This window comes from Rattus norvegicus, chromosome X (assembly GCF_021556685.1).
Source record: "Rattus norvegicus strain SHRSP/BbbUtx chromosome X, alternate assembly SHRSP_T2T, whole genome shotgun sequence".
In the NCBI taxonomy this organism is placed as follows: Eukaryota; Metazoa; Chordata; class Mammalia; order Rodentia; family Muridae; genus Rattus; species Rattus norvegicus.
Window position 1 is genome coordinate 69,020,902 of NC_141554.1, and position 22,122 is coordinate 69,043,023.

The 22,122-nt window shown below is 40.5% G+C and overlaps 1 protein-coding gene and 1 non-coding gene across 2 annotated transcripts in view; one reads left to right on the forward strand and one right to left on the reverse strand.

The window, feature by feature from the left end:
* The window catches only part of Msn (moesin), a 67,853-nt gene that overhangs the window by 34,998 nt on the left and 10,733 nt on the right, over positions 1–22,122 (forward strand). Inside the window, exons 2-5 of the mRNA NM_030863.2 lie at positions 9,900–9,983; positions 17,596–17,691; positions 19,303–19,577; positions 20,983–21,066. Of these exons, the coding sequence (NP_110490.2) occupies positions 9,900–9,983; positions 17,596–17,691; positions 19,303–19,577; positions 20,983–21,066 (539 nt within the window). The remainder of the gene's footprint in view (positions 1–9,899; positions 9,984–17,595; positions 17,692–19,302; positions 19,578–20,982; positions 21,067–22,122) is intronic.
* Positions 17,817–17,952, reverse strand: LOC120093051 (small Cajal body-specific RNA 3). Its single transcript, XR_015647197.1, has one exon.

Sequence of the window (22,122 nt, forward strand, 5' to 3'; positions counted from 1 at the left end):
TGGGTTGTTGACTAATGTCAGAAAAGGTATTTAGAATCAGTTAAGGGCACCATCTCATTAGCCTCAAACAACATGTTTGCTACACTGGTGTCAATTATGTTCATTTTGCAAGATTTAAGAGCTTTTGGCTCACTGTTGGTAGAACTAGATCTTGTATTGATGTTTTTAGGATATAAGTCCATGTTCTCCCTGCTCTTGAGAAGTATCTACTTTAGTTTGTGGATATAAGTAGTGGTGGTTCTTGGTAGAAAGGAATAGGCATTATTGTCATCATACTTTATAAACATAGAGGGATGTAGTGACTATAGAAAGACCATGGCATCTTTGATCTTTTCAGGTGTGGGTTATGTTCAATCTTGGAGAACCTTTACTAAACCACTTGTTCAGATGTCGTCTAGTTAACTGATGCTTTCTGTGTTTCCCTCAATCAGATAGTTTCCAAGCCATTTTATTTTATCATCATGAGGCTTACAAATCGGGAAGGGCCTTGGAATTTTCTTGGTGGTTCTTACTTCCTGATGGCTAGTCCCCTCTGACCCAAGAAGCCAGAATCTTTGTGGATCGGCAAGGGAGTCTTCCAAAAATTTACCTCAGGTGATTGTATTGAGTCGTTTGAAGCCTAGTTTATGATCTTTGTGATACCAGCTGTGAGATTTTGGGAGCCTTGGTAAGTTTTATTGAGTGGTAAGGATTAGTAATACGAGATTGCAGGAAAAAAATAGTCAGCGGAGTTCAGAGAAAGGAAGGGTGACATGGCAGCCTTACCCCACAGAAGAGGATAACGTGCCGTAAATGCTCTGTTACGCTCACTCTTCTTTATAATTCTGTTTCTTGGGGAGAATTTCCCATTTCTCCTAAGAGAGAGAACATGAACAAAATGCTGGGCCAGGCTTTGTGGTGCATGCATGTTATTCTAGCATTAGGGTCATGAAGGGCAGGAAAATTAGGAGGCAAAGGTCATTTTTAACTACTATGAAACATCTACTTTCATACTGAAGTAGATTGCAATCAACCTTAGCCTAGCCCTGGGGTTGAAAGTAGTTCTTTTTGACTAGGCCTGTAAGTTTTCTCCTGGCCCCTGAATAGTTTACTAATACTGGCTTCAGCAGTTGTAACTTCAGAGACTTGGATTCTTCTCATAAGCAGTTGAAGTTATCTCAGCTGGTGCTTGGATCAGCGGCATTGTTTTTCAGAGACATGACGTCGAAGGTTGGTGTGTTGTGCTCCTAAGCAGAGGGAATAGAGCCCTCTTCTGGTGCCCTGGGCAGAGCCTGCATCTCCAGGCTGCCAAAAATGGTCTGTCTCCAGTCTACAAATAACTTCCTATGAAACTTGCTGGCAGGAGCCTGGGTCAAGCAGGAAGCTGACTGGAGAGAGTGAAGCCCAGCTGGGTGTGGCTCCAAATAACCATTTCTCACATTTGGATGCTTATTTTATTAATGATGGGCTTACTTCCTCTTCATTTCGGCACCTTCAAAGTTTTATGGGAATTGTTACTCTTGGCTACCTAGGTTTGGACCCATTCCTTTTATTCTTCGCCTCCATGTTGTTATGAAATATTGTGTCTCCCTAGAATGTGTAGTAGTGGTTATCTCAGCGTGAAAGTTAGATCTGTACCCTGTGAAAAACTAGACTCCCAAATAGTATCAGTTTTGTGTTTTTAATGGAAGCCTGCTGATACAGCCTCCTCCACACAGTATCTCCAGATTCAACATAGCCTTTCTGAAGGGTCTATTGATGCTTCTGGGATCTAGGATGGCATGAGGCATATTAAATGTGCTATGGGATCAAGAGCTAGTTTTTAGAAACTAGATATTCTCTGTGGGGTTGGAGGTGGAGTGCTGCTGGTCTTCATTAACCCTTGACTAAACCTCTAGCACTGAGCCACTCTCCTAGCCCAAGCACCCAGATTTTAATCCCTGTCTTCAACACTGTCTAGGGGCTGTATGACACTGGGCCAGTGCCTCTCTTTCTTACAGCTCAGTTTTCCTATCTGAACTATTGATTTTGAGTGAAATGCTCACTGAGGTCCTTTTAGGTTTAAGAGTTTGGGAATCCACACTGCTTTTCGTTTTGGAGACTAGAATAAGAAATTCTGAAGGGAAAAGTCAGATGAATTTCTGGGGAATGACCATGTTAAGGACATCACAGGGAAACCTATGTACTTGGAGGAAGGTCTGAACTGGGGTTGGGCATTGTTTGTTTTTAGGGTAGATCTTGACTGATGAGCTGCTTTTGACTGTGAGACCATAATTGGTTAGACACACACACACACACACACACACACACACACACACACACACACACGTACTTTCCTGCTGATAAGGTGGCTGTATCCTCATTGCCGGGAAGGTTTAGCACCTCAGACATGGTAAGTGAAAGAATAGCACTCAAGTCTCTAGTGTACTCACTCTGTCAGTTGAAATGCTTCTTGGAATTTTTGGAGGGCAGGGCTGAGCCAAAACAAATGAAAGAGACTCTTGTCTCCTGTGCCTTTTGGAGCAGCTGGAGTGGTTGGAGAACTAATGTTGAGTTATGAAGGTATGGGTGTGGGTCAGGATTGCTGTGGTTCTCTTCAGTAGAAAGTACAGGGAATAGACACAGACATAGGAACGGTTAAGCCCAGGCAGGTCTGGAAAGATCTGGAAATAGGTCAAAAGAGAGGTAAGAGGATAATCATGCCAGGTGCCATTTCCAAATTATTAGGGAGAAAGAAGAATGAGTTGTTGGAAAGTCTATGTGAGTGTATATATATGTTGGGGGCAAGGGGCAGGGTTAAGGGATTTCTCCACCTCCTGGACTAGAAAGTCGAGGCAACTCCTAACTTTCTTCTTAGAGAAAACAAGTGCTTGAGTTGAGGCTGTTCTGTTATCCTAAGCATCAAGATAGTTTAGGCACTGCCACAGGAAATGCTGGCTGAAGGTGATTTGGGTGACACTGGTGATTAGTCTGCCGGAGGAAGGGATTGGAGTTCTGAGGTTGCCCTAGTAAGACTTGTATTTCTTCTTGATCCTCTCCTCCAATTATAATCGTCTTCCTCCCATTATCAGCTCCCTTGAACGCCTAGAAAGAAAGACCCCTCCCTCAGAATTCAGAGATGGCAGGTAGTAAGGTTGTTGAGCTAGACCCAACTGGGCTTACACAGGTTCTGCCCTAGGGAGACAAGGGAATCCTATCCAAGCAGTGTTTCCCAGATGTATCCAGGCTTCCTATGCTACAGTGTGTGGGCTTTGGCAAAATAGTTAAGCAAGACAGTGAGTGTCTGAAGAGAGCAGTGAAATTACCATGACTAGAGGGGTGGGTGGAGTTATGGAAGGAGCTCCAAGAATGTCCAGAAGACCCGCCTCCACCCAACTGCTAGCAGAGGAAATTTGGCTTAAGTGATTGAACTGAGACTGTGGGTGATGGGGCTGGCACAGAGTTGGCATACAATAAGTGTTCTGTCACCTGCGCCTGTGTACTTCAGTTTTCTTCACTTATGTACTGACAAGAGTTATGTTCAGTTTTTCCAGGGAATTAACTTGTGATTATTTCTTCTCCCCCTCTACCCCCCAGGGAAAAAATTTTATTGTTAAGAACACATAACAGGTGGGGGTGAATTATGGCTAGACCACTTTGCTGTGAAGTACTACTGCTTACCTGGGTGATCCTGGCTCTAAGGAAAGGGAGGGTCTCTTTGAAGCCACTGTGTCATAGACTAAAGCACTCCAGCTACTGCTGCCAAGTGAGAGTCAGCATCTGGCCTGGTTATATTTCAGGCTGTCCAATTTGAGGTGTAAGAGTGATCCTAGTTGAAGCCTTTGGGTGGTGGGCCACCAAGAGGAGTTAATTCTCAGAGAGGCTTCCTGTGGGAAGTATCTATGTTCAATTGTTCAGTAAGCTTCAGTGGATTTATTGTTCTTGGACTAGAGGTAGGAGGGCCAGTGGACATGTGAGGATGACACACTCTTGAAATGCATACCCATGATTTTTGTTGTCATATTCCTTAAACCCTTCTGTTCTCCATAGATAGAATCTTTGACCTCAGCGTATGTGTGCATACTGAGGCCCAGCTTAGGCAAGGATTTAGCTGTGTAAACAATTCTCTCTGCTGAGAATTATGCTTTAAATTGCTAGTTTACTCAGATCAGCTCCTTTATTCCCTGCCAGGGAAATTTTTGCTGAATTTGGAAGCTTCAATTTCAGGGTTTAAAAAGAAATTTCTATGTGTATTTATGTGTGCACTTACCATTGTATGCAGAGGGCAGAGGATATCTTATGATAGTTGATTTGTTCCTTCCAACATACAGATTTAGGGCTTGAACTCAGGCTGTAAGTCTTAGTGGTGGGTACCCACTGGCCACCTTCTGTTTTTTAACCTTCCCAAACAAGTCTTCTCTCTTCTTTCTTTTTCCCTGACTCTTTCTGTCTCTCTGTCTCTGTCTGTCTGTCTCTGTCTCTCTGTCTGTCTCTGTCTCTCTGTCTGTCTCTGTCTCTGTCTCTCTGTCTCTGTCTCTCTGTCTCTGTCTCTGTCTGTCTCTGTCTCTCTCTCTCTCTCTCTCTCTCTCTCTCTCTCTCTCTCTCTCTCTAATGAAAAAGTGAGGTCAAGTCCAAAAGGAGGGAAGTAGTACCTAAGAGAGGTAAATGTGCAGAGGGCCTCATGTGCCATGGGTCTGGGCTATAGCTTGTCTTGTGTAATTTTCACTCCAGATTATCAAAGAACAAAGCAACCTTTAATCAGTACTAACTTGCACTATTTTCATCATGTTTTAGGCTCCATTTATTTTACTCAAATCCCCTTGTTTTGGTTTTTTTCTATTTTGAGTCCCTTTCCCAGTCCTGTCCTTGGAGATCTATGGAAAAACCACTTTAATATTATTCTTAATTTGCACAAAAGGTTTTTCTGTTCTGCTTTTCAGGGACTTCCCTGTGTATTACCATTACAGTTCTTTGGTAATTCAGTAATTGCCTCAAGGTCAGAATAGTTCTACAGTTCCTCTACACCTATAATTCTTTAAACAGTATGCTTCATCTGTATTAGGTAAATTGAAATAAATTTCTAGAAAGTTCCTTATCCAGAAATTCTTCTATCCATGACTAGCATTTGAAATAGGAAAGACCTATGAATGTGGACAGAGTTGGCTCTCGACCAGTTGTGGGTTGAAAATATTTGGGGAAAATAATTGCATCTGTACTGAACATGTGCCGACTTTGTCCTATTATTCCTCAACCAAAAAAAGAATAGTGGCTTATTTATATAACATTACATTGCATCAAAATTTGTTTATGTTATGTGAGAGACTGAACATATGCTGAGCCATGGTTCTACTATGGGGCTATGTTCCCAGCCCTTGTGTTTAGTATTAGATGATATTCACACTTGATTTAGAGAACACAAGAGGATGTATGTAGGTTACACGTAAATATTATGACATTTTTTAAGAGACTTGAACATTTGTGGGGGTTTGAGCCCACGGGGGTCCTGGAAGCAGTCTTTTATAGATTCAAAGGGATGGCAGCATATGTTTGCACTTGAGTTCCAACTAAAGATTTAACATTTTAATCATAAGTATAAGCAGAAATTTGTAATAGCAGCAATACCTATGATATTGTCATCAGTGAAAGTCTGAGATACTTAGTTATTCTAGATCCCTCAAATACCATTTATGCTAAATTAAAATTACAATAGTGTAGAGGCTCTGTTGTATGCAGAAGACATACCACTTTCCTTCCTCAGGGACTGTTGGCACTTAATGCTTATTGGAGGAGTGGTGTCACTTTTTAAAGTGACATTGCTGCAGATAAGTTGTCCTTGCTGTGTTGACAAACTTCCCATCCATGCTTGGACAAGGAAATCAAATTAAACTCAGTGGAGCAGACAGAAGAAAGAAGACATAGAAACAAGGAGAGCGACACATTGAAAAGAGTGCCAGTGGAGATGGAGGGGCTGCAGGGTGTGTAAGATGACTAAAATTCATTGTATAAAGGTATGGATCTGTTAAAAAATAAAAAGATTTTGAAAAGATACCATAGTAGCACTTATTAAGACCCAATATTAGGTAATTAAATTAATGCAGTATATAAGTACACATTATTAAAATTGACATCTATTTCAATATACACAGTCCTGTATTTATTTTATGCTGTAAAAATATTCTGACGAGTGTTCCATTGACTTTGCAAGATTGGCAAGAATGGTACCTCCCGTACAAAGGTCAAAAAGGAAAATAGCCTCTTCTCTCTGTATGTACTGTCTTCAGTCTCCCTTTACCTCCACCCCTGTACCATACTAGATAACTGCTCTACCACTGAACTGCATCCATCCTCATCTCTATAGCCATCTCTTTTATAGCCTCTTACTTGATGGCTATTCATGTAGCCAGCGTTTATTTTCTTTGTGTCTACTTAGTCTTGTGTTCCAGACACATAATTCTAAATTAGAAAAAAAATATTGATATGAGAATAAACCAATATATTAGAAAGGCCATTGTCCCCATTCCACACTCTATATATTATTAGTCATTGGTTTTTTGTTTGTTTGTTTGTTTGGGATTCTTTTGTCTGTGTATGTGTGGGGAGAGGGGAGTATACATATTTCCATATGAAACGAAAGTCTTCAGAAGTTGATTTTCTTCCTCCACCATGTGTGTCTTCAGGATTCAACTCAGATGATAAGGCTTAGTAGCAAGCACCATACTGATGGCCCCAAAGCATCTAATTTTATATGTCCATATAATAAGCCATATTGGCTCTATTATTGAGCTAGTAGTATAAAATTTATCTTTGACTTTTTGAATGGAAGCCTTCCATATTTTGTAAGAGGAAATTAACATATTGGCTTAAATGCTTCTTTTTTAAGATTTATTTTATTTATGTGAGTACACTGTAGTGGTCTTCAGACACACGAGAAGAGGGCATCGGATCCCATTACAGATGGTTGTGAGCCACCGTGTGGTTGCTGGGAATTGAACTCAGGACCTCTGAAAGAGCAGTCAGTGCTCTTAACCGCTGAGCTATCTCTTCTAGCCCCAACATATTGGTTTAAATAGTAAGATCTTCACATAGACCTGTATTCCAATTCCCACATACTAACATTATGATTATCTGTGATATAATATACATTATATCTATTTTCTCACCCTCAATGTAGAAACAATCACAATTGGTGTTAAGAGGAGTAGTACATAGGAAGTACCTAGTGACTTACGTATCTAGATAAATTAAAGCTGTTATTTATTGTTACTATATTTAGTACCCACTGTCAACTTTTACTAAAAAACCTCCTTGATAATAAAATCTCAGTTATCATTGATGTACATCAGGGAATCTACTTCTAAGGTTGTGATTGTATTGTCTGATGCCAATGAAGTCCTACGTGGTTATCTGTTGTACTTTTTTAATTTATAAAAGCTTCTAAGGATTTATTTAATTCAACTTCCTTCTGTGTAGGGGTATTTGGGGAAAGTGTGACCTTTTGTCTCTCCATATCAATGACTGCACACTTGTCTGAAGTTCAAGAGTTCTTTCTATTATTCCCTTGGACGTATGGTTGGGCACTTAAAAACTTTTTATCTTCTGGCCAAATATGAATGATCTAATGGCTTGTGGTTTTAAATATCCATACGATGTATCAGGAATTCTGTGAAGCACCAAGACTACTAGAGACAGAAAAGAACATCATTTTTGCTTTCCGGCTTGTATTTCCTGAGTAGCAATAGAGTCTGTGAGGTTGATTTGGGTTGAACTTTCATCTCAATCTGTAGACAGCATAACTCCAACTTGCTACTAGTGTGTATTTGGGATGTTGGCCAAAGGGACTGGAAGAGACAATCCAGACACGTGAGGAAGATGGTGGGCTGACATGCACTAAACTTTAGTGACAATTCTTTTCCTCTGAGATTATATAAAAGCTTTGATTGGTTTCTGCTGGGGGGGGGTGTCTCACTCTTCTTTCCTCATAAACTATTCTTACTTGATATTTTTTCTCTTTTCATTTAAAAATAGAATATGTTAATATTTTTCATTTAAAATATTTTTGGATTGAAATATAATTATATAATTTCACCCCTCCCTTTTCCTTCCTGCCTGGTAGTGTGATCTGTGTCTGGCTCCCTCTTTGTCCTTCCATTAACTTGGTTTTGGTAGAATGTTTATATGTACACATTCACCACTACTGATGCTCCTTTCCTCTCCTGAATGAGACCCAGATATAGGAAGTGTTATCAGAACAAGGCAGTATATCGAACCACCAACTTCATTCTTAGAATGATCCTTAGACATTGCTTTGACTGTTTTCTCAACTCAACCAATGTCTGTCTGCCCTTGTGTTGATAAGGGAAACTAAGGCCTGAGAAAAGGATAAGAGATTTTCAGGTTGGTAAATTGAGCCCGTTATAGTGGTGTTAACGTTGAACCCAGTTTTCTTAAAAATATTTTTATTCTTACGCAATTTCAAATATATGTGTATGTATAGATATTGTATATACATGTACACACACACTCTTTGATCATATTTTTCATGCTGTCCTTTCATATCCTCTTTACCTTCAATAGTTTTTGTTTTTTTAAATCCTCCAGTGCATTTCATTAGGGTTGTTTTCCTGAGCATGTGTGGGAGGTTATTTACAAGAACAACTTACTTGTGGCTACATAAAGATGACCTCTCCTGTAACAATTAATTGGCTTTTGCTCCTTAGGACAGGATGGAATGCCCTTAGTCCTTGCCCTGTCCATGTTGATGTGCCCAATATTGTGCATAGCTTGTGGAAATATCTACCACTGCTATGAGTTCACAGTTGTAACTGCTGCGACATAAGCAGAAGACTGTAGCACTTCTCTCCATCCTCCAGCACTTACATTCTTTCTATTCCAACTTCTACAGTTTTCTCTAGACTTCGGGTAGGATTAGGTACATGGAGATTCCTTGTTTAGGACCAAATACTCACCAATCACTTATTCTCAGAACGTTGACCAGTTATGAGTCTGTATTAACTGAGAGCCATTGCAAAAAGAAACTTCTTTACGCTTCAGAGCAAAAAGAATCTGTGGATATAAATACATGTTAAGAGGCCAATTTGACTGCATTTCTATTGAGTAAAACAATAATAGTATGTTCCCTATTAGGACATGTAACCTCCCAAGCCATGGGCTTTTGAACAGGTTTACAGTACTGGGCATCATTTCCTTCCTGTGGACTTGACCTCAAATTCAATCAGAAAATGGTTAGTTACTCCCATAACCATCATGCCTTTAGTGGTTCTCAACCTTCCTAATGTCACGACTCTTTAAAACAGTTCTTCATGTTGTAGTGACTGCTAACCACAAAATTATTTGCTACTTGATAATTTTCTACTATTATGGATTACAATGTAATATCTGTGTTTCTCAGTGGTCTTAGAAAACCTCTATGAATGGGTAATTCAACTCTCCCAAAGGGGTCATGACCCACAGGTTGAGGACCTGTTCTCTATTGTATCAGCAGTACATTTTGCGTAGCTTGTAGCTTGGAAAATTCATAGTGAAGAATCCAGTGTTCCTCATTTTACCTTGCTTCTGTAGAGCTCTATTAGTGCCATTGATAAACCAGGCTACAGATCAAGGGTAAGAAGAGAATGCTGTGGGAAGGAACTGTTGATGTAGATGGGGAATACTTTTTGGAAGAAATATAGTCAATACTTCCTCTTTGTAGTAGGATGATTTACAGTCTTTGCCTCTTGATAGAGTATTGTCTGTGGCTGTCTTTTTATCTTCAGTAATGTGGCTGGGTTTATAGTTAAGGTCTGACATGTCAATATTTCACCTTTCTTCATACCAATTTCTTATTTACTTACTTTCTAGGTATTTGAACATAGACATTTTCCCCATCCCCTATTGAGCACAAAGCCAGACAGTTCATCTGTGTTTTTTTCATCTCATCCTAGATCAGTGTTCGTGTAACCACCATGGATGCAGAGCTGGAGTTTGCCATTCAGCCCAACACCACTGGCAAGCAGCTGTTTGACCAGGTAAAGGAGGGCCTTCTTCCTTAACTGATTCTTCTCTTAATACATTTCCTCACAGTTCAGGCCACTCATTCTGCTTTGGAAGAGGTCTCTTTTTCTACTTGCCTATCCAAGGATGGTGAAAACAAAGGCTGATTGCAGACTTCATTAAAAAGGAGGCAAAGTTTAATGTTGGCAACCTGAACTCTCAATCTCATTGCTTGAACACATCCTATCCTTGATCCTGAACAAGGGAGAAAAGAGACAGGGGCATGAGTACATGCCAGATTTGCTTAAAATATGAATATATGGAGCCTTCAACTGTGAAAGATGTTTGTTTGTTTATTTATTTATTTATCTATTTATAGACAAGTCTCTTGCCCAGGCTGTCCTTGAACTTACTGTGTATCTGAGACTGGCTTCGAACTCAGAATTCTCATTCCTCCGCCTCCCAAGTGCTAGGATTTTAGGTATGTGCCTCCAGACCTGTATGTAAGTAGTCCTCTCACTTCCACATGCAGACTGTGGCATGAGCATCAATGTACATATGCAAATGTAAAGAAAGGGGGGCTACTTAATGCTTATCCTATAGATCTTTTGTTTTGATAAAAATGTAATGTTATTTATATCTTAATCATTATCCAAAAAACTGGTTACTGTGACATATAAGGTTGCATAAAGTTCCAGCTCAGAACTGGACAAGACAATAAGAAAACAAAACAGCTTAAAGAGAGTATTATGTTCCTGCATTGCTAGAATAGTAAATGATAGCTTCCTTTCAAACACCACGGTGCTTTTTTGTCTCATTTATGAACTAGAATAGGGAGATAGGATCATTCATCTTATTTTGTATTTAGTTGGAACTTACTCTTTCTCTGGAGTTTGTTTTGTATTTTTGGTTTGAATAGGCAATCACTGTAATTTGTAAGGTAATCACTGATGGTTAATTTGTGAAAATACAAGTTAGTCTGAGGAACTTTTAAACACAATAATAATGTGTTGACATTTCCATAGCTCACAAGTGATTACAGGACTAGTCTGCGATGAGTGAATGCATTTTGATTATATGAAGAGTTTACAGTCCCTCTTTCCATGTGGGTTTTGTATTGGAGAGCTTTTAAAGGGACAGACTGATGAAGTTGAACGGATTCTGGATAGAAAGTCAGAAATTCTGGTCTCTAGAGCTGTTTTTTTTGCCAGCTATTTTTTTGTTGTTGTTGTTGTTTCATGCAAACATTTCCCTTCTTTGGGCCTCAGTCTCCCTATCTGAAAATGGTTTCTCAAATTTGGTTATCTCTCAGAAATTTATCCCTGCCACCTTTTCTGCACAGTTTCTTCTCCTCCTTCTGTATTTCCATTGTTTAGAGTTCAGACAACTCTTTTCTATAAAAGAAGGAAAATGCCACATTTGAATTGGTAAGAGGAAACAGACAGCTGGCAGAAAAATCTCTTCTGGATTGGCTTTTAACAGACTATAAGACAAACATAGGATACATGTACTATACCACATAAGTCCCTGGCTCCCTTGTTTTAGATGGTGAGATTTCAGGACGAGGTGCAGAAGGGAGAGTATCAGTCATGGCGGATCTTACTTTGGCCTCTTCTTAGACTCCTTTCAGAGTTCTGATTCTACTCTTCTCCCAAACTAAATGATCATTGCACTCTTTCTTCCCTGCCCTTGGTACTGGGGCTCTGTTCTTTTGTGTTGGAGAGGGATAGCTGCTGAAGGCAAAGAAGACATGACTTAGAGCCTGGGCCATAAGACCGTCTGTGGGTAATGTTTTATTATTTTCAAAAAGCCTCAACTCAATAATTCATTGTTAACGTCGGTTCGCTTCGCTTTGTGTACTCTATGTAATAGTTCTGTGAGAGGCCTCTATGGCTGTAAGCCCTGTGCATATTGGAATGGTAAATTTGTGTGTGTGTTGGAAGGGTGGGCGTGAGGTCATGCTATATAACTCTGGCTGACCTGGTATTTATTATGTAGTCCATGCTGCCTAGAACTTGGGACAATCTTCTTGTTTTAGCCTCCTGATTCCTGGGATTACCGACATGTGCTAGGTTTCTGGCTGGTATGTTACTCTGAAGGCTATTGCCATCCAAACAGAGTACTTAAGAGACTTTAATCTTTCATAATCATCAAAGAAAGGGCTGAGAGAGAAAACCAGATAGTTTCTCCTTTGGATAAGCAATGTCTTGGGAAGTATATTTATTGAGCATGTACTACAGACTGCCTGGCTAGGTGCTTTAGATGCAGTTTCATTCAGATTAGAGTGAATCTGAAGTTGGATGTGATAGCCTGTAATCTCTGAAGATAGAGGCAGAAGGATCGGGAGTTCAAGGTCATTTGCAAGAACATAGTGAGCTTTAATCGAGGCTAGCCCGAGCAACATGAAATCGTGTCTGAATAGACATAGATACAAATGAAAAGGTGACCTTGAGGTCTATTATACAATGTGGTGACTGTTGTTGGACACATTGTATTCTTGAAAAAATGGTGAGTTGGGTTTGAAGTGATAGCTGGACTCTTTAATCACCACAATGATCCTGTCCATAAGAGGACAAAGGACAAACCTTGGTAGGTCAGATCACCAGCCAGTTGTGATATGGACTTTCAAATACAGATCTGAATAAACATATGTTCCGACTGCACTGCACTGTGTGGGGCAAATGAGGATGTTATAGCTTGGCGATGTCTCCTAGATGTATCTTCTGTTCCTAGGTACCTGAGAGGTTGCCATAGAACAGCCATCCTCTGAGGGCAGCAGGGTCTGAGCTGTGATAACCAGTGGAGAAAAGATTTGAACTTGAGGAAAAATGCTTCCTCTTTATTTTACTTCCTTTCTGGTCAAGGAGCATATTTCTTGGCACCAAGCGATAAATAACATGCAACAATGGGAAACCGTAGCTTGAGGAGACCCAGAGCCTGGTGGGAAATGGACTTGGGGCCCACAATTGTTCCTCCTTCCTTCTGTTCCTTTCTGTGAGTGTGTTCCCTGACAGGAAAGAGGAAGAACATATTTTTGCTGCAGGCATGCTGTACTTGGCTTGCTTTAATCTCTTAAGGCAGATTTGTTAAATGATTTCATCCTCAATTATATACCTGCCACTAGGTGGCAGGGCTACCACTATGAATAACAATTTTTTTTTTTCTTTTGAGAGGTAGATTACACTGTTTTTCCCTTTTCTCTCTCACACAGCTATTGGGAGTGTTATATAACTAGACCTTAAATCTTGATAGATTCTACTTTTCCCAGTGCCTCTGTCAACTATGCCCTATGTGAGCTCCCTTTGCCTAGCCTACTCCCCAAGCAGAAACTGGGCTGAATACTGTGTGGTCTGTGAAGAAGTAGTACAGGGTATGTGGAACACAAGAAGCAAACGTTGTGGTAGCATCTTGTAGATTTTCCCAGTTAACTATCAACTGACTTTTAGGTAGGTGATGATGCAACTGCTGCCAGCCTGACATGGACCCTCAGCATACCTCAGATGTTTGGGCAGTGATGCAATGCAGTTTTGCACAGAATTTCTTATGCAGACTTTTTCTCTTAAGGCTTATGATTCAGCTCTGGGCTTCTGAGATGGCTCATGACGTCGCTGGTCTGTTACACAAATAGACGTAGGTAGGATACAAGGAAGCAGCACTGACTTTTGAATTGACTTCTGCAAGTCATAAAAACGATCTGTCTTACATCCCAAAGCTCCTGGAAGTTAGCAATGATTTTTAAGGCAAATCCCTTCCTCTCATTGAACTTCAGTTTTCTTTGTAATTTTTTATTATCATGTGTTAAATACATATAATAATAATAATAAATAGTAATAACTGGTTTCTTTTCTTTTTTGTTGTTCTTTTTTGAGATAGGATTTTTCTGTGTAGTACTAATCTTCAGTACTTCACTACTTCACTCACTCTGTAGACCAGGCTAGCCTCAGAGATTCACCTGTCTTTCCCTCCTAACTGCAGGGATTATAGGTGTGCACCACCATGTCTAGCATGTTTGTATAACATCTTAAGTAAATGTACTTAATGTATTTTGATATAGTCACCCCTCCCTTCTTCCCCCTAGTCCCGATTCCCACTGCTGCTGATCTCTTTCCCCTTTCAACGAGTCCCTTTCCTACTTTCGTGTCTACCCCTCCCCGAAAACTCAGTTTCCTTAGGCTCATTCACAGAAGTATGGTTGCCAAGCAGTAAGTGCCTGGAGATCATTGGGGATGGGTGTGACTTCACACGGCCTTTCTCTGGTAAGATGTTAACTCAAATCTCATGTGTGTAATCACAGGTACTGGGAACTCATGACTGCAATGGCCATCCCTTGGGGAGGGGCAGCATTTCACAGCACTCCTCCAGCTCTTAGAGTCTTTCTACTCTCTCTGTTGATGCTTTTCGTGCCTTGGAGGAGATGATATAGATGTTTCATTTAAGGCTGAATTGTCAACAGTCACTTGTTCTTGGCACTTTGACCAGTTAAAAGTCCACAGTTGCTGCTGAGCACAGCATAAAGAAGCTCCTGTGACCAAAGCTGAGAGCAGTACTTACATGTGAAGGATGTACACTTAATTTGAAGGCAGCTTGATAGGCACATCACTGGCCTTCAGTTTAATAGCCTATGTTGTGTTAACCCTGTTTTCTCTTCAGTCTACTAGTACAGTTCAGTGCACATAGTACAGAACAGAATTCACAGCCTCTAGGATTTTTTTTTCATCCAAAATGTTTTTATTGGGATAATTTCCCAGTCATCTTGATTCATGATGCTTTTAGTGCACCTCAGTTCTACCATAGTCCCAGACCTCTTAGGTGTAGTCAGTGACCGTGTTCTTCTGCTTAAGGGTTTCTTAAGGTCAGCTTTGAGGAATACGAGCTTAAGTCTTGTGAGAAGGAGGTCTAGTACCAGAGGGAACATTTTTCCCCCTCAGGGAGGGAGCCATTTCTCAGCATTATAAGTAATCTACTCACTGGAGCCACAGAGCTTTATTCCTAGAACAAAGAGCTAGATACTTCTCTTTAACTTGGAAAGCAAGGTCTTTCCTCTCTTCGGTCCAGCACCACCTGAAATAGATTTCTTGGTGACTATAAACATTGGAAGTGAGTAATTTCTCGCCCAGTTTCTTTGTTCTTAAAATTGGAAATGGGGCCAAGTGTTGTCTGAGCAAATGGCTCCCATCACCCCGTAGACCTTAATTGGGGATTTCTTTGTAGCCTGTTGTTCTTTATTCTTGTGCAGTGTCAGTTCTGACTTCAGACAGCATTTCCTTCCTCCCATATCCGCACTTTGGAACTTCAGCATAGGCTGAGAGACTCCTCATTTCTCCAAGCTCAAGAGCTTAAGGAGGTGGAAAATTCATACCGTTTTGATTTTCCTTCTGCTCATAAAAGAAGAGGCAGTGCTCATATCAAAATTCCCTTCAGTCCTAGGTTTTCTGAGCCTTCACAACTGGCCTCTTACTTTAGGTAAAAGCAGTTGTTGCTTTACCAGTTCTATTCCTTCATGCTCCACGCCTTCAGGACCTGAGCGTGTTAGGCCTGTAGCCTATCCCATCTTCTGTGGGTGTTTTTCTTTCCCTAGGATCTGAACAGTTTTGGAACTCTTCTTTTCCCACCAGTTGTATTTCAATCATAATTCTGAAAATGTGTTCAAAATGAGAATTATTACTTGGGTCCTATGTTAAGTGTAGGACAAAAACTTAAAAAAAAAAATCTTCTCATACCCTTCACATGCGATCATTTGACAACTTTCCTCCCAATTAGATAATGAGGAAGTTGGGATCAGCAAAACAAATATACTGGCTGCAAGATACAGATAGAAGATTTTTGTTGAGATTTCCTGATATGTGCCATCAAACTATAAAGAGAAAATGTGATATCTTAGGAAAGTGGCTTCTCCTCAGAGTGGTTATTTTATGAGGTGGTCCCAGGAAGGTATTGGTTTGTTTACTAGAAGGAACATTGGCAACTCTGGGTTCTTGTTTATGTCTCTAAAGTCTCCTAGATTTCATACTTATTGCACCATAAACTTTTGTTTCCATCCTTTTATACATAAACGAAAAGATGAGGACTCTATGATGTCAACCTGACTTCATCAGGATGTGGCTTAGCTTTAGTGTGGCTATCCCTAGTCTTGGGCATGTTGGTGTAGAGCCTACAACCGGATCATCAATGTGCTAGTGTCAGGGCCCCAAGAACAAAAGCCATCTGTCTTTTCCTTGCAGGCTTCCCTTTTTGCCTTATATTTATTCAAAGGGCACTGGGCAATACAGGGCCCTTCAGCTTCTTCACAAGACAAAGGTTGGCCCCAGACGCATTAGTTTCTTTATCTTTGGGCTATGAGGTGTCTATATAGTATGCTCTCCACTTTGTCTTCTCACGTGTTCTTTCTTAGGGTATTTCGCAAGTGAGACTTGGTCTAAGATAATGTTATCACCCTCACTTTCTAAAGATAAGGACAGCTGTAAAGTTTGAATTGATGTCATCGATGATTGTCAGTACAGTGAATTATAATGATAGAATTCTTCATAGAAACCCAGAGGGCTAGGTTGGGAAGCTTCTAGATAGCTAGGCATGTAGACATTCCTGGAGAGACATATGCTTGAGGAGATAGGAACTCTGCGTTCCTTCAGTTGCACCTCTGCACCTTTGTTGTTTCCCCATCTGTCTTTCTAAATGTGCCTCCTTTGTTAATTTTAGACAGACATTCAACATGTAACCTTGGCTGGCCTGGAGCTTGATTGACATGTAGACTGAGCTGGTCTCCAATTCAGAGAGCAGCTTGCCTTTGTCCCCCTAAGTGCTGAGATTAAACACAGCTGCTCTCACCCCCACCCCACTTTGACACAAGACCTCATGTATCCCAGACAGTGTTTAGACTCTGTGTAACCAAGGATGATGACATCAAACTTCTGATCCTCTTGCCTTTGCCTCCTCTTGAGTGTTCGTATTACAGGCAGGTATCTCTATGCTCAGTGTAATATTCTTTATAGTATATTTTAAAATGCTCAAGGACAATATATGAGAGTTCCCCAGGAGAATATGATATAGGAATTAACCTAAGAATCTTTGTCTACAGTCTCTTATCCATTCTGGGAGCAGACAGTGTAGTGTAGCAGTGTAGAAGAGAGGCAGTGGCAGAATATATGAGAATTGGCTTGATTTGGAAATATGACATAAGCTAAATCTTGACTGTCACTCATTATTTGCATGTTGGGCATATATATCATTTCCTTTCTGGACTTTTAATTTTACCGTCTGTAAAGTGAGCCTCATTGTACTTCTGCCCTAGAGCTCTTTTGAGAATTAAAGATGATAATGGATGTACTTGGTAGGGGAAGATACTGATAGCGATTCTTTTTTTCTTTTTAAATGATATATTAAGCATATGTTAATTGCACAAACCAATGGATTTGTGATACTTTCATGCACATACTTTTGATTAATAAGGACATTCCTTTTACCCATTGGTCCTTGTCTTTTCCTAAATAATTTGTTCCCCTTCTACTTTCATGTTCTTTAAAAAAAAAAAAAGAGAGAGTAGCAGTACCTAAAACCCTTTAAGGGTACATTAAATTCGTTCTAACTTTATGTCCTTTAATTCCTGGCATGGGGTAGATATTAAACCTGTTATTGTGTTGTCTTTTTCAGGTGGTGAAAACTATTGGTTTGAGAGAAGTTTGGTTCTTTGGTCTGCAGTACCAGGACACAAAAGCTTTCTCTACTTGGCTGAAACTCAATAAGAAGGTAATCACTTACTACTCAGAAATCCTTCCAGGTAATAACGTATGCTAGCTAGCAAACCTGCTATAATCAGTCATATATTGAACAAAACAACAAAGGGACCGAAATTCAGAGAGTTCGTTTAAAAAGTTGTAAGGAAGGCAACGATTAGACTCAGCTGTCTGAAGTCAGACAAAGATTTCCAGGTTTATTCAGGATTGTTGCCTTCTGTAGACAGAAGGTGGTTTCTCACTTGTCTTCATGGCTGGTTCTACAGCTTCCGTAACAATCACCCTCTTCTTTTGTTTTGAGAAAACGTTTCATATTCTAGGCTGGTCTGAAGCTGTATATGTATCAGTGACCTTGAACGTCTGATTTTCTTGATTCCACTTTCAGGGATTTGTGATTACAGGTACACCAATACTATAGTCCTATTTACTACTTTCATTGAAGTGTGGGCAAAGGACTGAACCAAGGAACATTTTTTTTTCAATTTTAACATCTGAGCAAGATGGTCAAGCCAAAGGAAGTGGAGACTCTTCTTTAATTTAGATTTGTTTTGGACCAAAGCTTTTAGTGGTTTAAAGTGTGAGATACCTTTCTTTCAAACCTGAGCTCTGTAGGTATTAACAGAGAGCGAGCTCCAAGTAGTATCTCTGGAGACACCTGGCAGACTCCCCTCTTCATACCCTCCAACTGGCTAACAGTTAACCTTAGAGGACTTGATACTATGCTGTGGCTAAGTTTGCTAATTGTATCTGGAGGTGGGTATCTCACTTTCTGCTAGAGTCCTGTTTTATTAAAGAGTGAAAGCTTTGTAAATTATATATATATATATACATATATATATATATATATATATATATATATACACACACACACAAACACACACATATATATATACACACACATATATATTATATCATATTTATACTTACTGTGCCTGTCCATGTGAATGTGTGTATGCATACGTGCATGCCATGGTATATATGGCAACTTTCTCTTCCACTTTGTCAGTCTCCAGAATCTAAATGAGTTTTGGAAACAAATTCTTATACTCTCTGAGTCATATTGCTGACCTCAAAAGTAGCACGTCTGCTGGATAAATTAGGGACCATTTTTCAGGTTTAGAAGGTCATCTGGTTTATAGTCTAACCTAGCCAATTCTGAGCTTTCAACCTGGCTTGCTCTTCTCCAATAGTTTTTAGAGTTGGAGGACACTTGAAAGAGGAGCTTTAGGGGCAGGAGAAGTGGATTAACTGTTAAGAGCATTGACTGTTCTTCTAGAAGATCAGGGTTCAATTCCTAGCACTGGCATAGTAGCTTACACCTACCTGTAACTCTAATTCCTGGGAATCTGATGCCCTTATCTGGCCAGTGTAGGTGCCAGGCATGCATGTGGGTCCACACACAGAAAAAAATGTAAAATAAAATAAGTTTTACAAAAGAAACTTAAAAAAAAGAGGAGCATTCTTAAATCTACCCTCAGAATTTGCGGTCAGTGAGCTGTATTGTTAGATGGTGGTAGCTTCTGTCCTCAGCATGTATTATAAATGTTTTAAGGATAATACAGACATTCTTCCATCCTCACAATCTATTTTTGGGGATCCTTTGTAACCTCTTTGCTCCTCCCAGGTGACTGCACAGGATGTGCGGAAGGAAAGTCCGTTGCTCTTCAAGTTCCGGGCCAAGTTCTATCCAGAGGATGTGTCTGAAGAACTGATTCAGGATATCACCCAGCGCCTGTTCTTTCTGCAAGTGAAGGAGGGCATTCTCAATGATGACATTTATTGTCCACCTGAAACCGCTGTGCTCTTGGCGTCCTATGCCGTCCAGTCTAAGTATGGTGACTTCAACAAGGAAGTGCACAAGTCTGGCTACCTGGCTGGAGATAAGTTGCTTCCCCAAAGGTGAGATGCTACTCCAGTCTCCTTTGACCTGGCTAAAGTGTATAGTGGGTAGCAGACAAAGCTGACTAATCCCCACTCCCTAGTGGCTGCCAGATATGGTTTTTTTTTTCCATTGAGTTCTGCCTAAAGACTGTGTTGTGCTGCTGAGAGAGACACATTTGCATAGACTATTGTATCCTATTGTATTTCTGGTCCTCCCAAAGCTCTTTTCCCCTTTCGCTCCTTCATATCAAAGCTCCGTTCCCCTGGGGACAGTTGCTTACGTAGAAGCAGAGATGGTTGATTGTTTGGTCCTCTCCCCTGCTTCCATTTCTCTTTCACTGATGAGATTTTATTTTAGAAATTCACAGGAGAGAGAGAGAAATATGCAAACCACAGATACCATTGTACAGTTTTCTGATTTTATAAACTTCGAAGGTGAAAGCTTTTAAACACTTGATATTTTTATTTTGATATCATGATAATGCTACATAAACAAGGCAAGCGTTGTCTCTATTTTCTGGCTCAGGAACTAGAGATACAGAGGTAAGGACTCTGATTTGGCCCATCTCCCATTGCAATTTTTTTTTTGAAGAACTGATCTGAATCCCCAATTTCTTAATTTTTTTTTAATGCACAAGGGGTTTGTTTCATTTTGTATCAGATGGCCATTTATTTCCCCAGGTTTTTAGATTAGAATAGGAGGAGAAAAATGAAGCTTGAGCTGTGGCGTGTGCATACCCCACAGATGGTATTAGGGATGCTAATTGTGCCCTGGGACTCTTTCGTAGTCAGTGGCATGATGTCTGAGATGACATATTTAAAGCAGTCCTTGTTTAACAATCTAGTAGAACTATGGGTTGGGCCTCTTGGTTTCCCTCAGAGTATTTTGGGACTACTTCCCTGCTCTGTATGCAAAGCTGTCTTATAAACACCAACTGTTGGCTCCAAGAGGATCTAGGAGGGAATAGTTCTACCTGTCTTTACTGTTAGTCCCTCATCATAGACTCCTATGTATTGTTCTTGAGCTTGGAGGTACAACACATTATTAGCACTGTGCTTAATGGTATGAAGAGGATATGGCCTGTTTTTTTTTTTAAATAGAAGAGCTATATAATAGAGAAAACCCATCTCAAACAAACAAACTGAGACCCTGCCACAAACAAACAAACAAACAAACAAACAAACAAACAAGCAGGTGTTTAAAGTGGATGAGTCCATTGTTCCTTTTGGTCATCTGTTCTTGTAGTTCTTGTTGCAGAACTTCTAGGAAGTTCCCTATGTCTGCTTCAGTGTGTTCAGGTCTAATTTCCAGTATGAATCCAGCAATACCATCTGCATCATCTCCATAGAGAGCCATGTAAGCTTCCCTTCCTTCCTACCTATGGTCTGTTCTTTATCGACCGACCACTCACTCTCTTTCTAGAGTCTTGGAGCAGCACAAACTCAACAAGGACCAGTGGGAAGAGCGGATCCAGGTATGGCATGAGGAACACCGGGGCATGCTCAGGTAAGCCTCCCCTAACAGCCGTGAGCTTCACTGTCTTTGTAAGGAGAATGAGGATGTGTCTACCAAGAAAAGGCAAATTATTGGGGACCTTGGTGGGTTTTAAGAAGGAGAGACTAGGGATGACTTTGACACTTAAATATAGAAGGCAACCTTGAATCATTGTAAGACTGTTCATTTTGGGCATTTTTTAAATTCGTAAGAGCAAAGTTTTTTTTTTCCTTTCCTTTTATTGGATATTTTCTTTATTTACCTTTCCAATGTTATCCCCTTTCCAGGTTTCCCCTCTGGAAACCCCCTATGCTATCCCCCTTCCCCTGGCTCTATGAAGGTGGTTCCTCCCCTACCCATTTTCACCCTCCCACCTCCCCGCCCTGATAGTCCCCTACACTAGGGCATCCAGCCTTCACAGGACTAAGGCCTCTCCTCCCATTGATGTCTGACAAGGCCATCCTCTGCTACATATGTGGCTGGAAGCCACGGGTCACTCCATATGTAAAGAGCAAAGTTTTAATGCAAAGGACTGTAACTTGAAAAGATCAGTAACATCAGGACTTTATTTTTATTATTTTTATTTTGCATGTCTTCTCTCTCTCTCTCTCTCTCTCTCTCTCTCTCTGTGTGTGTGTGTGTGTGTGTGTGTGTGTGTGTGTGTGTCTGTGTGTGTGTCTGTGTCTGTGTCTGTGTCTGTGAGTGCACACCTGTGCTTTATGCCAGGGTATACATGTAGAGGTCAGACCAACTTCTGGGAGTCTATTTTCTTCTACTCTACTGTGTAGTCCCAGTATCTGAGCTCAGGTTGTCAGTCTTGCTGGTCAATGTGGTGACCAGCTAACCCAGCTTGTCAGCCCCAGAAGTTCTTTCGAGAAATGATCTCATCGTGTAGCCTAGGTTGATCCTGAACACACAGTACAGGTGGTTCTAGGATCACAGGCATATCCCACCGCTCCCTACATCTTAAATATTTTTCAGGGCAATGAAAAGGAAGGAAGGTCAGTATCTCCAGAGATCCAGGATCTCTTTAGGGATCATTGCTCCCCTAAAAATAAATGGGAAAGG